The 14,857-nt window shown below is 50.3% G+C and overlaps 5 protein-coding genes across 5 annotated transcripts; 2 read left to right on the top strand and 3 right to left on the bottom strand.

The window, feature by feature from the left end:
• Positions 1-246: 246 nt before the first annotated feature.
• BROUX77_002645 (uncharacterized protein) lies at positions 247-1,413 on the top strand (the record flags this gene model as incomplete). Its single annotated transcript, XM_073747208.1, has 1 exon — positions 247-1,413. The coding sequence occupies one exon, from the start codon at positions 247-249 to the stop codon at positions 1,411-1,413; it is 1,167 nt and encodes a 388-aa protein (XP_073607727.1).
• A 164-nt stretch (positions 1,414-1,577) lies between these two features.
• Positions 1,578-5,168, top strand: BROUX77_002644 (uncharacterized protein; the record flags this gene model as incomplete). The annotated part of the gene is made up of 1 exon (XM_073747207.1): positions 1,578-5,168. One exon carries the CDS (start codon positions 1,578-1,580, stop codon positions 5,166-5,168), a length of 3,591 nt encoding a protein of 1,196 aa, XP_073607726.1.
• A 764-nt stretch (positions 5,169-5,932) lies between these two features.
• BROUX77_002643 (uncharacterized protein) lies at positions 5,933-8,761 on the bottom strand (the record flags this gene model as incomplete). Its single annotated transcript, XM_073747206.1, has 1 exon — positions 5,933-8,761. The coding sequence occupies one exon, from the start codon at positions 8,759-8,761 to the stop codon at positions 5,933-5,935; it is 2,829 nt and encodes a 942-aa protein (XP_073607725.1).
• Positions 8,762-9,339: 578 nt separating this feature from the next.
• BROUX77_002642 (uncharacterized protein) lies at positions 9,340-12,147 on the bottom strand (the record flags this gene model as incomplete). The annotated part of the gene is made up of 1 exon (XM_073747205.1): positions 9,340-12,147. One exon carries the CDS (start codon positions 12,145-12,147, stop codon positions 9,340-9,342), a length of 2,808 nt encoding a protein of 935 aa, XP_073607724.1.
• A 503-nt stretch (positions 12,148-12,650) lies between these two features.
• On the bottom strand, positions 12,651-13,970 carry BROUX77_002641 (uncharacterized protein; the record flags this gene model as incomplete). Its single annotated transcript, XM_073747204.1, has 1 exon — positions 12,651-13,970. One exon carries the CDS (start codon positions 13,968-13,970, stop codon positions 12,651-12,653), a length of 1,320 nt encoding a protein of 439 aa, XP_073607723.1.
• Positions 13,971-14,857: the final 887 nt, after the last annotated feature.

The raw sequence follows: 14,857 nt of genomic DNA, 5'->3' as shown, positions 1-14,857 counted from the left end.
CGACCATACGTCTTAGCACTCTGTCTAACTGACGTCTTCCTCCACAGGCCCGACTGTCCACCTCAGGAACCTATCATTGTCCCGAGTCGTTGGCTGTACCCGGAACCCTAATCCTTTCTTCGGGCCCTATCCGTAATATTTTGTTAAGCTTCATTTGAAGACCCGACGCTATTACAACTTTGGCTCTCTTTGGCACTTTTTTCTCTCCTCATTTATTTTTCCCTCTCTATTACGTTTCAACTCGCAATGGCCCTCACTCGCGAAATGATCGAGCATCTCAATACGTTCCTCCTGTCGATTCCTGACCGAACTCCTGAGAACTGGCATCTCGGTGCCCTTCCTAGGGAGTTCAGTGCTGAGATCAAAATGGCTATTGTGGCGGCTTACATGTCTGGTCTGCGCACCGACGATGGTGCCCCGCCCATCCCCGTTGGCTCTGTTCCTGATGCGGCTCAGGTTTACTGGGCTGCGTTCCAGGCTGGCGCTGAAGCCCGCTTCAACTCCCTTGAGTCTCTTCCCCGAGTCAAACGGGAAGAGGATGCCGATCCGTTGAAAGAGGCCGACAAGCATCTTGATGTCGTGCCCTATGATGGCAATCAGCAAGGCTTCCAGGCGTTCCAGAGGCAACTTGCGGTCAAATTTGCTGCTGCACCCAAGCACCACCGCACGGAGCAGCGCAAGCTGATGACTGCCTTCTCCTACCTTAGAGATGGCGCTCTGGATTGGGCCATGCCTCGGATGGACCCGGCCACTGGACACATGAACTTTGAAACGTACGACGATTTTATGAAATCGTTAGCTGAGGCTTTCGATGACCCTGACTGGCGCATGACTGCGACCCAGCAGATCTTCGACTTAAAGCAGACAGGTACTTGTACTGCCTATCACTCTGCTTTTACAACGCTGTTGAAGAAACTCGGTTGGGCCGACGCTGATTTCACCATTGCACTATTTCAGCGAGGCCTCAAGCCCCACATACAGGACGCTCTGGCTTGGAACACCTATCCTGCCCCTAAGGGAACGCTTGATCAGTTCGCTAATTTCTGCAACACGCTGGACAATACGATCAACAACCGAACCCGGGGAAACAACGGGAAAATCCAACCGCCTCCTGGTGTGGTCCCCTTTCAGCAAGATTCTCGTTCGAGAAATGCTGGCGCCCAAAAAGCTGTCCCCAACACCAAGCCAGCTAAGGGTACCTCTGCAGGTCCCGATGCCAACGGTCTACCCTTCCGTAAGACTGCTGACGGCAAAATGGCAAAGGGTGTTTGTTGGAAGTGTGGCGCAAAGGACCACATGCTAAAGGCTTGCCCCAAAAACAACCTTGCTCTTCGCGCAGCTACTGTCCCTTCTCCCTCCACTTCTACCCGGGCTCCCTCGACGGCCCCTGCGCCTGATGCGTCAAAAAACTAGAAGGGCTACCGACCCATTCCCCTCTGGTCCTGGCTAGCCCTGACGCTGCTGATGAGGGTCTCTTGAGAATCAGCACTTGTTCTCTTGATAATGCTATCGATTATGGTAACTCTCCCCCTCTGGTTATTCCTGTGACAGTGAATAATTCCATTGAGGCCTACGCTATGGTGGATTCGGGATCAACAACTTGTTTTGTGGATTCTGAATTTATAGCAAGGCATCAGATTCCTACTGTTCTCAAGGCCAGAGCCGAGTCGCTCCATGTTGTTGATGGTAGTGAAACTGCTGCGGGTAAAGTGACCCACCAAGTTCCTTTGTCCCTCTCTTTTCCTAATTATTCAGAAACTTTGGTTTTTCAAATCACGAAGCTTGGGGGCTACCACATCATCCTGGGGAAATGCTGGCTCGACGCCCATAACCCGGAAATTTCTTGGCCTTCCAATACGCTCAAGATATCGGTTACTTCTACCGCCGATGGCAATGCTGTGGCAGCTTCTGATTCTTCTTCTTCTTCTTCTTCTGTTTCGACTGCTTCTACTGATTCTGGCGCTTCGTTTGATTTTTCTTATACAAAAAACGACAAAAATATTGCTTCTACCGCTGGCAGTCAGATTGAGGGATCTGCTCCTGCTTCAGCCACTTCACCCCTTCCTTCTTTTATTGCACAATCGTCAGCTGTGTCTTGTTCCTGTGTGACGGTGTCGTCTCAGGCTTTGCATCGCTTTGCCAAAGCTGAGAAACTACAGATTTATCGTGTCACCGCTCAGGAAGTCCTGGATTATCTCAATCAGGAGGACCTAACTCCGGAACAAGAGCATGCACGGCTCCTTGAACGCATCCCGAAGAAATACCATGACCTACTTCCTCTGTTCTCTCGAGAAGGTGCTGATCAACTACCACCTCACCGGGACATTGATCATGCGATTAACTTCGTTCCCGATGCGAAATACCCCAAGGCCCCGCTGTACGATATGACTCCACTCGAGTTGCAGGCTGTCAAAAAATATCTAGATGGCATGCTTGCTAAAGGCTTTATTTCCTCTTCCTCTTCGCCGCTGGCTTCCCCGATTCTTTTTGCTAGGAAGCCAGGCAGTTTACGATTCTGTGTTGATTTCCGAGCCGTCAATGATATCACCATCAAAGACGTAACTCCTCTGCCTCGGATCAATGAATCACTGCGCACGGCGGCTACGGGAAACATTTTTACAAAGCTGGATCTGAGAGCCGCGTACCACTTGATTCGCATCAAGAAAGGTGATGAATACAAGACAGCTTTCAGAACTCGATATGGCATTTTTGAGTACAATGTGATGCCGTTTGGGCTCACCAATGCTCCTGCCACGTGTCAGAAATATGTCAGCGAGGTCTTGTCGGAGTATTTGGACATATTCTGTGTCTGTTACTTGGATGATATCCTGGTGTTCTCTCTGAACCAAGAGGAACATGATGTTCATGTGCGCAAAGTCCTGCTAAAATTAGCGCAGGCCAGTCTGTTTGTCAAGGGTGAAAAATGCGAATTCGACAAGACTGAAACTACCTTTGTTGGCTTTGTTATTTCAGCCGATGCTCTGAAGATGGACCCCGCTAAAGTTGCGGCTGTCCGTGAGTGGGAGGCTCCCCGAACTGTTAAGGGAGTCCAGTCCTTTTTGGGTTTTGCCAATTTCTATAGGAGGTTCATCCGTGACTTCTCTAGAATCTGCACACCTCTCTTCGAGTTGACTAAAAAGACGCAATCTTTTGTCTGGTCCTCTGAATGTGAGGCAGCATTTCACACCCTGAAGGACCTTTTCTGCTCTGAACCTATCCTCAAGCACTTTGATTACCTGTTGGACACTGTTATTGAAACAGACGCGTCTGACCGTGTAATATCTGCCGTCATGTCTCAATACCACCCGACTGACAAGGGGCTTCTACTACACCCCGTGGCCTATTTCTCTCAAAAAATGAATCCTGCCCAGTGTAACTACGGCGTAGGTGACAAGGAGTTGTTAGCCATTGTGGAGTCTCTAAAGTCGTGGCGATTCATGGTTGAAAGTCTGGAAAAACCTGTTCTGGTATTGACGGACCATCGGAATTTAGCCGTTCTTAAGCAAATTCCGGCCATGAACAGACGGCAAGCGAGGTGGGCTATGGAACTGAGCGAGTACCGTTATGTCATCACTTATAGGCCTGGCTCCTTGAATTCTAGAGCTGATGCCCTGACCAGACGCTACGAAGACCTCGTTTCTTCTTCTTCTGAGGAGGATAAAGAGCTGTGTGCTCCTATTATTCCCCCTGAAAATTTTATTGGTACCATGTCTTTGGTAGACGAGGTAAAAATCGCGCTATCCACGGACAAGTGGGCTCTTGATGTTATTTCTGCTCTTCGAGGCCAGTCGACCAAACCTCCAGATGTGGACCTCAGTGTCTGCAGGCTTGACAATGACGGTCTTTTGTTTGTCAACGACCTTCTATATTTGCCGAACGAGGATCTACGAGTTCGTGCATTGAAGAATTGTCATGATATTATGCCTAGCGGACACCCTGGACAAAAGAACACTTTTGAACTTCTTGTTCGGGAATACTGGTGGCCCGGGATGCGTCGTGATGTCATCCGGTACATCCGAAATTGTGAGGTCTGCCAACGGATCAAGTCCGCGCGACATAGTCCCTACGGTCTACTGAAACCTCTGACCATTCCGCAAGCTCGGTGGACATCTGTGTCCCTTGATTTTATCACCGGCTTGCCGGTCTCCAATTCTTTTGACATGATTCTCGTTGTCGTCGATAGGCTTAGCAAAATGGCTCACTTTATACCTTGCGATTCCTCGCTGGATGCTGCAGGTTTTGCTAAGCTCTATTTGTCAGCAGTGTATAGGCTCCACGGTCTGCCATTGGACATTGTGTCCGACAGGGGTAGTCTGTTTACGTCGGCTTTTTCCAAGGCTTTAGCCAAACTGTTGGGCATAAAGCAAAATCTGAGTACTGCGTTCCACCCTCAGACCGATGGTCAGACTGAGCGTGTGAACTCTATTTTGGAGCAATACCTGCGGGGTTACACCAACTATAGACAGGACAATTGGGCTGATCTTTTGCCCTTGGCGGAGTTCTCTTACAATGACTCCGAGTCCAGTTCTACTATGCTGACGCCCTTCTTTGCGAACCACGGGTTTCACCCCAGAAGTGGGCGTGAGTCGCTCCCAGTCTCTGTGGAAAAAGGCCCGTTGCGGAACTTTGTTAAAGAGCTTGACAACATTTGTCAGTTTTTAAAGACTGAAATTACGTGGAGCCGTGAGCGGATGACCGAGTACGCGAATCGACACAAATCTTCCGCCCCTCCCCTTCGAGAAGGGGACTTAGTGTGGCTCTTGAGTAGAAATATTCGAACTACTCGTCCTTCAAAGAAGTTGGACTTCAAGAAGCTTGGCCCATTTAAGATTCTACGGAAGGTGTCTTCGCATGCCTACGAGTTGGCACTCCCTGCCACTATGAAGGTTCATCCCGTCTTCCACGTTTGTCTGCTGGAACCATGTGCGTCGGATCCTCTTCCTGGCCAGAAAAACCCTCCTCCTCCTCCCGTCATAGTAGATGGCGAGGAAGAATTTGTGGTCAAGGAAATTATAGGCGTGTCTTCGCGTGGCCCTCTGCAATATCAAGTAGTTTGGGAGGGCTATGAACATGATGGACCCTCCTGGGAACCTCTGGACCATTTAGCCAATGCACCTGAGAAGGTTGCAGAATTCTACAAGAGGATGCCTAACGCCAGACGATCTTAGTACTGCTGTGGAAATCAGTCATAAAAAGGGGGGCTACTGTCATGAATAGCTATCCTGACACTGCTCATGCTAAGGGTTATGCATGAGACCTACCCCACTCTTCTTTTCCACAACGCCGAAGGTCGGCGACCTATGAAGATGCGCTTATGGCACAGGTTGGTCTGTGTAGATCGTGAGTTGATCAACGGATATGAGGTTGTCGTGGGATGTGCTGAGCACGGGTGCTCTGATAGACGTTGTTCTGCTGCTGCGGAGTTTTCTTGTTGCAATTGCCATTGCGTGCTTAGGTGGGGGTTGTTATCTGGTTCGATTGTTACGAACCTGTTACGTCTTGTTTACACGAGACTTATCTTTTGTTCGTAGTTAGATGTTGATTGTTTCTAGCTTGGGAAGACAGAGTTTTGTCAGGAGCGCCGACAACATAAATATCGTCGTCTCCTGCCCTGAGTTGATCAGGTTTACTCTTGTTCTCCAAGCTTAACAATCACATGCACTTGCTTACCTTCTTCTTCTTCTTTATACCATTCTGTTCTTGCTTTCTTTGCAGTTCAACCTTTCTTCTTCTTTGAAGTGTGTGATTGTTCCTCCTCCTTCCTCTTTGTGCCGCTCTATTCTCAGAATAGCCATCTAAGTTGTGTGTTGCCTCTTCATCTCAACCGACCATACGTCTTAGCACTCTGTCTAACTGACGTCTTCCTCCACAGGCCCGACTGTCCACCTCAGGAACCTATCATTGTCCCGAGTCGTTGGCTGTACCCGGAACCCTAATCCTTTCTTCGGGCCCTATCCGTAATAGATAGAGTGCCTCCAAGTGCCCAACCAGAGCAGTCGCACTCCACCACCGTCGTTCGGTCTTCGTCCCACATTGCTAAAACTGGTGCCGTGATGAACAAATTCTTGAGCGTCTCGAACGCGCGCTCTTCGGCTTGGCCCCATTTCCACGGGACACCCTTCTTCGTTAAACTGACCAAAGGGGCCGCCACTTCGCTAAACGAGTCGATGAACTGACGATAAAAATTGGCGAATCCGATAAAACTGCGGACCCCCTTGACGTTGGTTGGCGGAACCCACTCTCGTATAGCCGCGACCTTCGCTGGGTCAACCTTGACTCCTTGGCCGGCCTGAATGATGAAACCCAAATACTTCGTTTCCGTAACTGCGAACTCGCACTTGTTAAGGTCCAAACACAGACCCGCATCTCCCAACTTCTTCAGCACGAGCTCGACCTTTTCCATGTGCTCCTTGCGACTACCATCGGTATAAATCAGAACATCATCGAGGTAGGCGGAACAGAAATCGTCCAAATGTTCGCGCAGTGTGCTGTTGATATATCTTTGGAAGGTCGCCGGTGCTCCAGTAAGTCCAAAAGGCGTAACAAGCCACTCGTAAAGGCCAAATCTTGTCCGGAAAGCCGTCTTCCATTCATCGCCCTCTTTGACACGAATCTTGTGAAACGCAGCGCGCACGTCAACCTTGGTGAAGTAACGGGCCTTGGCTAACGAACGCAGCGTCTCGCTAATGAGGGGCAGGGGGTAGCGGTCTTTCTCCGTGATGGCGTTGATACCACGGTAGTCGACGCAGAATCGTAGGCCACCCCCGGGCTTCCGTACAAACAGGACTGGCGCACCACCGGGCGAACTGCTGGCTCGGATCCAATTCTTGTCCAAGTGATCCGAAAGTGTTTTACGCAGGACCAAGAGTTCATCTCGAGACATACCGTACAGCGGGCCCCACGGGACTTCTTTCTCTTTGCCGTTGTTGTCCTTGGTTAACTTGATAGCGTGGTCGATACCGGGGCGGTTGGGGGGTAAGTCTCTTTTCTCGTCGTCTAAGAACACGTGGCCGAGGTGCTTCAGTTCTTCGGGAAGCTGCTCGGTAATCTCTCCTAGGGTCATGCGACGCTTGACTTCAAGAGCCTTGTTGATGTCGTGAATCGTGGCGGCGAAAACCTGGATCTCTTCGTTTTTCTTCTTGCTATGCCGAATCTCAGCGGCGAAAACAGATGCCATAACCATGTTTGCCTTTGCGCCTGGAACATGCGCGTCGAGCCAACCTTTCTCTCGAACCATAAGGGCGTCAGCTCCGGAACCTAGACGAATAACTCGTTCCTTGGCCAAATAAACGACATCGTTGCGCTCCATCCATGGCTTTCCCAAAATCATGTCGTAAGCTAGATTGGGGATAACGTAACCATAGACTGTTTCTTTGCGTCCGTCGATGTCGAGCTCACAAAAGGCAATTTCCGAAATCCATCTCTTCTTGTTGTCATTCTCGGCTAACCGTAGCTCACGCTTCGTTATCGGCATCCGTTGCAAGCCTTTCTTTTTCACTAACGATTCGTTGAAGGCTGACGTCACAAGACACCCGCTATCGAATAAGGCGTCACAGTAGAAGGAGTTGTCGATAAAAGCTTCGATCAGGAACGGGGACGAATGCATCTGGGAAATCGCTTGTTTGGGGGCATCCGTAATCTTTGTCTTCCGTGGCGAAATAGGTTCATGCCGGTCCTTCGTGGGGGATTCTCTTCTGGTAACCTTCTTGTCGATACTGTGGTTCTCCGGGGTTGTCGTTGCATGTACTTCTGCGGGCGATTCTGCTGGGCGAAACTTCGGGCACCTAAATGAACGATGGCCCTGCTCTAAACAACGGAAACAGGCTTGTCGTAGTCGTGCTTTCTCAATATCAGATTGCGCTCTCCATGGCGCTCGTGGCTTCGGGGGTTCAGCAAACTTCTGCTGGCTCTTCTTTTCTATAATCTTGGCAGCGGTCTCCAACTGGGAGATCAACGCTGCTACTTCTGACTTCTGCTGAAACTGTACTTTCCGGACCTGTACTTCGGGTCCGTCTTCGGTGTCTTCTTCGTCTGTCGATTCTTCCGCGGCTTCAGGGATCGGGAACTCCTCTTGGTCGACTGGCTGTTGCACATACCACGTGCTGCTAGATCCTTCTCTATATCTTGCTTCGTATTGCGGCAAGCACTCAACTCTTCCAGCTATAGTCCGTACTTTCGTCACCCACTTGTTGTAATCGTCGTCGGGTAACTTCTTCGGAGTGAGGTGGTACTGTAATGTGTCGTTGAGGGCCGCATCTATGAATAGGATCTTGCATCTGTCGGGCCAATGCCAACCTCCACAGGCGCTCAGCGAATATTCGTAGTCTTGCAGGAACGCGTTGAAAGTCTGCGCTTCTCCCATTCTCATGGTCATCAACTTCTGACCTGCCTTCATCACAGCTTGCTTGTCGGTGAACTGGTCGTTGATGTGTTCTAAAAGCTTCTCCCAGTCCCAGTCGTGAGCTTCCCCTTGATCGAGCCAAAGATCCAAACGTGGCTGCTGGCTTTGGGGAATACTCATAAAGATTTCGAAACATATTTCGCTGGGAGTGAGGCGGTGGCGATGGCTGATCCGGGCTCTAAGCTTCAGTTGATTGAAGAAACGCTTGAACGAAGAGGGCTGACCATCCCACTGGGGCCATGAGATATTGTGTGCGGGAGAGGGGGAACATTGTTGACTCGATAACAGCTGATGCACTGACTGTAAAAGCTCGAACGTGGTAACATCAGGCTGCGGGTTGACTTCGGTCTGCTGAGGCATGGTGGCGACCTGGGGTGGCAACGTGGCGGGGAGGGAAGGCGGAAAACTGGGGGTCCTAGGGCTTGACATGGCATAAGATTGCACTTGCCCAAATAGGATAAAAACAAACAGGTAGAACAGGGATAGGAACATATCCAAATAGAGGGATGAAAACTGTATATAAAACTTCTTGAACGGATCCCGTAACTCCAGGGGATCGTGAGAAAACTCAAGAAGATGTTAAAGATAATATGTGACGGGTTTCACTAAGTATGAGAGAATCTCATAGTTATGACCAAATGCTGTTTTATTATCTTTAACATAGGGAAGAAAAGAAAGAAAAGGAAGAAGAAAATCTAAACTAAAGATGGGGGAACTGGCTATGCTTTATAGGCATTCAGGAATCCAGTTGTGTGGGCCCCACCAGGGCAACCAGCCCTATGACCCCTGTACAATAAAAGTGGAGCAACATCCGTGCACATAAAAGTGGGTCCCGACCCCTGTGACACAAAAAGTGGGTCGCACCCTGGTCGACTAAAAGTGGGTCCACAAACCCTAACCCGAAAGTGGACCCAACTTCAAATCACACAAAAAGTGGGTCAACATGGATCAGCCCAAAGATGATCCAACGTCGGGTCCACGACCCGTAACACACGTGATCTGTTTGCCTGGTCTTCCATTTCCTGTTGACGGGTGGCCATTGCTGCTTGTGCCAGTTCCCAACCTTCGCGTAGCTTTTGAACGAACTTCTCCGCATCTGTGGCCTCCAAAACTCCGTGAAGAGCCTGATCGGCGATGACCTGCTGAATTGGACTGACATGGTAGCCGTGCGTGAGGAAAAAGGGGCTCATTCCTGTCGAAGTGTTTCGGTTGTTGATTGCTAACATAGCGGATGGTAGCAGGTCGGGCCAGTCGTATTGTGAATAGGTAATGAATGCTCGTAGGTAGGCCAACACTTCCTGGTTCATCCTTTCTGTCGCTCCGTCGGTTTCTGGGTGGAAGGCAGTTGACAGTCTCTGTTCGATCCCTGTCAGTTCGCACAACTTGGTCCAAAATTCGCTCGTCCAATTGCTTCCACGGTCTGATGTTAAGGCGTGAGGGAAGCCGTGGTGTTTCCAGTGACAGTGTACGAACCGCTCTGCACACTTTTCGGCTGCCATAGTTGTCATGGCCTCCAAGCTGACAGCTCCAGTAAGTCGGTCCACAATGACCATCAAGTATCGTGGGTCGCCAGTCTTTCGTGCAGGTAGTTCCGTCATAAAATCGATACCGAGTTCCGAGTGTGGTCGTTCAGGGATAGGCAGTGGTCGTAAGAGTCCCTTCTTTCTTTCTCGCCATACTTTGGATCGTCCACACACGTCACAATTGGCGCAGAATTGGCGCACCTCTCTTGAAATGCCAGGCCAAAAGAATTCCCGGGACAGAATCGCAAGCGTGCCGTCTCGACCTGGGTGTCCTGTGACATGTGAGTCGTGTGTTTTCTGGATCAGCGCAGTTCGCAATGGTTCCCAGTCAGGCACGAACAGTTTGTGCCGATATACTAGAGCGCCGCGCTCGTCGAACTCGCATTCCGCTATAGAGATCGTGACTTTTCTCGAGATGGTAGGAGGAAAACTTCGTTCGCCACTGGCCAACGCTTGGTACATGAGTGCAATATCCGAATCCTTCGTCTTAGCTGTATCCCATAGTTCCTGCAGGTGGAGTTGCGCGAAAAGCTGCGCACCGTTAGGGATCCGGTCCGCGGGTTGGGTAACGTGGGCCGGGGTCATCATTACTGCTGCATCTGGTGACACCCAATGGTCCTTGACAAGTCTCATGATCCGAGATTTTAACCTGTCGTCGTCTTCGCCTTGAGGAATGTCTTGTTCTCGTCTGCTCAGGGCGTCGGGTTTACCACTTTTGCTTCCTGATCGGAACTCAAGCTGGAAGTCGTATTCTGAAAGCTTCTGGGACCACCGAACCTGCCGCTCTGAAAGTTTCCGTGTCGTCATAAAGTATTGCAGGTTCTTGTGGTCGGTCAATATTTTGAAGGGGGCGCCAAGACTCTTCAATTCGCCCCTCCACTCTTCCAAGCACTTCACAACTGCCAGGAGCTCTTTGTCGTGAATCTCATAGTTGACCTCGGCAGGGGACAGCTTCTTGGAAAAGAATGCTACTGGGCGCAGTTCGCCTTCGTCGTCCACTTGGGATAGAGTTCCTCCCAGGGCCCATCCAGAACAGTCGCATTCCACGATCGTCTTCCTGTCTTCGTCCCACATCGCTAGAACCGGGGCGGTAATAAAAAGGTTCTTCAGCGTCTCGAAAGCTCGTTCTTCGACTGGGCCCCAGGTCCATGCGGTGCCTTTCTTCGTTAGCCTGACTAGTGGAGCCGCCACGTCGCTGAAGGAATCGATAAACTGGCGGTAAAAATTTGCGAATCCTATAAAACTTCGAACGCCCTTGACATTGGTGGGTGGCGTCCATTCTCGTATGGCAGCGACCTTTGCTGGGTCGACTTTGACACCTTTGCCTGCTTGGATGATGAAACCTAGGTACTTTGTTTCAAAAACTGCGAATTCGCACTTGTCGATGTCTAAACGGAGACCTGCATTTCCCAATTTTTTGATGACGAGGTTGACTTTTTCCATGTGGTCTGCGTAGGTGCCGTCGGTATAAATCAGGACGTCGTCAATATACGCGGAGCAGAAGTCGTCCAAATATTCTTGCAGGGTTGAATTGATATACCGTTGAAAGGTTGCAGGGGCTCCGGTGAGTCCAAAAGGCGTCACCAGCCATTCAAAAAGTCCAAAACGTGTGCGGAAGGCCGTTTTCCATTCATCTCCCTCTTTTATGCGAATCTTGTGGAAAGCGGCACGAACATCGACCTTTGTGAAGTACTTCGCCTTAGACAACGCTCGTAGTGTCTCACTGATCAAAGGAAGCGGGTATCGGTCTTTTTTAGTAATGGCGTTAATGCCGCGGTAGTCAACGCAAAAGCGCAACCCTCCTCCAGGCTTACGTACGAAAAGAACAGGCGCGCCGCCGGGAGAGCTGCTGGCTCGAATCCAATTCCTGTCCAGATGGTCCGAGAGGGTTTTCCGTAAGACTAACAGCTCGTCGCGGGACATGCTGTACAAGGGACCCCACGGGACTTCGTTCTCTCGCCCTTGTTTGTCTTTCGTCAGGTTGATAGCGTGGTCTATTCCGGGGCGGTTCGGGGGTTGGTCGTCCTTTTCGTCGTCTAAAAACACTTCTGCCAAGTGTTTGAGTTCGCTAGGCAGTCGTTTGTCGATCTCTTGTAGGGTAACACGAGGTTTTACTTGCAATGCCTTGTTGATGTCTTCGATGGTGGCAGCAAAAACCTCTATGTCTTCATTCTTTTTCTTGCTGCGCCGGATTTCTGCAGCAAAGACGGATGCCATCACCATGCTCGCTTTTGTGGTTGTTATATGGGCGTCGAGCCATCCTTTTTCTCTCACAACTTGGGCATCTTCTTCGCTTCCGAGGCGTATGACTCGTTCTTTCGCCAGGTAGACAACGTCATTCCTTTCCATCCAGGGTTTTCCCAAAATCATGTCGTATGCTAGGTTCGGGATGACGTACCCGAAAATTCTTTCTGTCCGGCCGTCAATATCTAGATCGCAGAACGCCATCTCTGAGATCCATCTTTTTTTTTCGTCGTTTTCGGCTAACTTGAGTTCCCGTCTTCTTATCGGGATGCGCTGGAGCCCTTTCTTTCTCACCAAAGTCTCGTTGAACGCCGATGTTACAAGGCATCCACTGTCAAATAAAGCATCACAGTAAAAGGAATTGTTAATAAATGCTTCAATTAGGAACGGAGTGGAGTGTAAATCTTTAAATACATCGAGCGGAACATCGCAATTGTTGGGGCTCTTCTTCTTATGACCCTGGGGGCGACTTTTCCCAGAGTCTACTCTTTTTCCTCGTCGTCGGAAAGGTCATCGGCCACATCATCCATCGATTCGGGGGCTTGTTGGATTGTCGTGCGGTTCACTCTTGCGGGCGCACGGGCCGGGGCAAACTTGGGGCATTCGAAGGATCGGTGGCCCTTGGCAAGACAGCGGAAACAAGCGTTGCTGGATCTAGCGGTTTCTATCTCCGCCGGGGTTCTCCAAGGGGCGCGGGACTTTCGGGGGCGTTGTCCATAGTTGTTCGAGGCGCGGCCTTGGAGGGCGTTGACACCTGTCATCATGGTGTCTCCGTCGTTGTCGATTCGCGTCTGCTGGTTTGCGACACTTGGGGTCACCACTTCGGCGAACCTTGCTCCACCTCTAGTTTTCGCGTACCACGTCGAGGTCTTGGACGTGTCCTTCGACCGGTATCCTGGCAACGCTTCCACTCGGCCAGCCACCGTCTTCACCTTCTCAACCCAACGCGGGTAATCATCGTTGGGGAGGTTTTTTGCCGTGAGGTGTACCTGTAACGTTTGGTTGATAGCGGAATTCAGGTACATGATCTTCACACGGTCTGGCCAATCTAAACCTCCACAAAGGCCAACTTGATGCTCGAAATCCTGCAAGAACGATATAAAACTCTGATGGTTTCCCATCTGCATGGTCAAAAGCTTTTGACCCGCCTTCTGAATAGCCTCCTTGTCTTCGAATTGGTCATGGATATGGCCAAGGTAGGCGTCCCAATCCCAACCATGAGTGGCTCCGTCAGTGAACCACTGTTCAACTCTGGCCTGTTGCTCTGTGGGAATGGCCATGAAAACACTTAGGCAAATTGCCTGGGAGGAGCCAACGACTTGTGATTCGATCTGAGCTCGGGCCTTCAACTGTTTGAAGAATCGCGGGAACGACGCTGTCTTTCCGTCCCACTCCGGCCATTTTGCGTTGTACCGATGGTCGATCATCGGGGCGAAGGGGCCCGGGGTACGTACTGGCGCCGGGGTAGGGGCTACCGGGGCAGGTGCAGGTGCCGGGGGGGCGGTTGCCTGTAACAGGACTTGGCTTCGTAGCAACATCTGGATCACTCTCAGTTGCTCCGGAGTGAACACCTCCAATCCTGGGGTGTCTGAACTCTGCTGTGGGGGCGCCTCGGCTTGTTGCCGGGAGGGGCCAGGCTGGTCAAGCGCAAGTCCAGCCAGAACATCTTCCATCTTGTCGTTACTCATTCTGGCTCGACGGCGTATAGGGGACGCGTTGTCTTCGGATGCGGACCAGAATGAGGGCGAGGGTGGCTGTACGGGGCTTGTACTGCGGGGGCTTGATGTGATGCCGTACTTCATTCGTCAAGTATGGCGCGGTAGGAGGGCGATGAAGTTTCCTCACAAACTTCTAAGAAACAATAGGGGGTGATGAAGTTTCCTCACAAACTTCTAAGAAACAATAGGGGGTGATGAAGTTTCCTCACAAACTTCTAAGAAACAATAGGGGGTGATGAAGTTTCCTCACAAACTTCTAAGAAACAATAGGGGGTGATGAAGTTTCCTCACAAACTTCTAAGAAACAATAGGGGGCAATGAAGTTTCCTCACAAACTTCTAAGAAACAATAAAGGATCAAAAGATAATATGTGAGCGGTTCACTAAGTACAAGAGAGTCTTGCAGTTATGACCAGAATGCTGTTTATTATCTTTTGATGGAGAGAAAAAGGAAGAAGAAAGACTAAACTAAACAGCGGATTTGGGTCTACTATATAGACATTTTTGTGCTTACAAATGCAAGTTCCCGATCGGCTCAATATCCCTCCGTGAGCTCCTTATGTCCGAGTTTTCGGCGATAACTCGAGGTTAGCTCCGATCCCGTCGGAATCCCTCAGTTTCCCTCGGAACACTTCGGACCTTTTTGCATCCTGCCGGATTAGGCGAATCCTACCCACGGACCTCAAGTCCGACCCGGTCCGAGCTCTCCGAAGCCTCCGAAGAGTTGCCGAAGTTCATCCGAAACCTTGTCCAAATTCGGTGAAACGACCTGCATTCGAAAGCAGTGGATCAGCTCTGTCTGATCCAACCACGGGTTCTCAACCCGTAACAAACTATGAGTTTTCTCCGTACTTAGACAACCCGTCACATATTATCTTTAACATCACATTTTTTTTATCTTAGAAGCTTGTGAGGAAGCTTCACTACCCCTTGTTATCTTAGAAGCTTGTTAGGAAGCTTCATGACCCCTTG

This window comes from Berkeleyomyces rouxiae (assembly GCF_048999995.1).
Source record: "Berkeleyomyces rouxiae strain 22BRR77 chromosome Unknown BrBRR77_ptg000002l, whole genome shotgun sequence".
In the NCBI taxonomy this organism is placed as follows: Eukaryota; Fungi; Ascomycota; class Sordariomycetes; order Microascales; family Ceratocystidaceae; genus Berkeleyomyces; species Berkeleyomyces rouxiae.
This window is presented reverse-complemented; position numbering and strand designations above follow the sequence as displayed.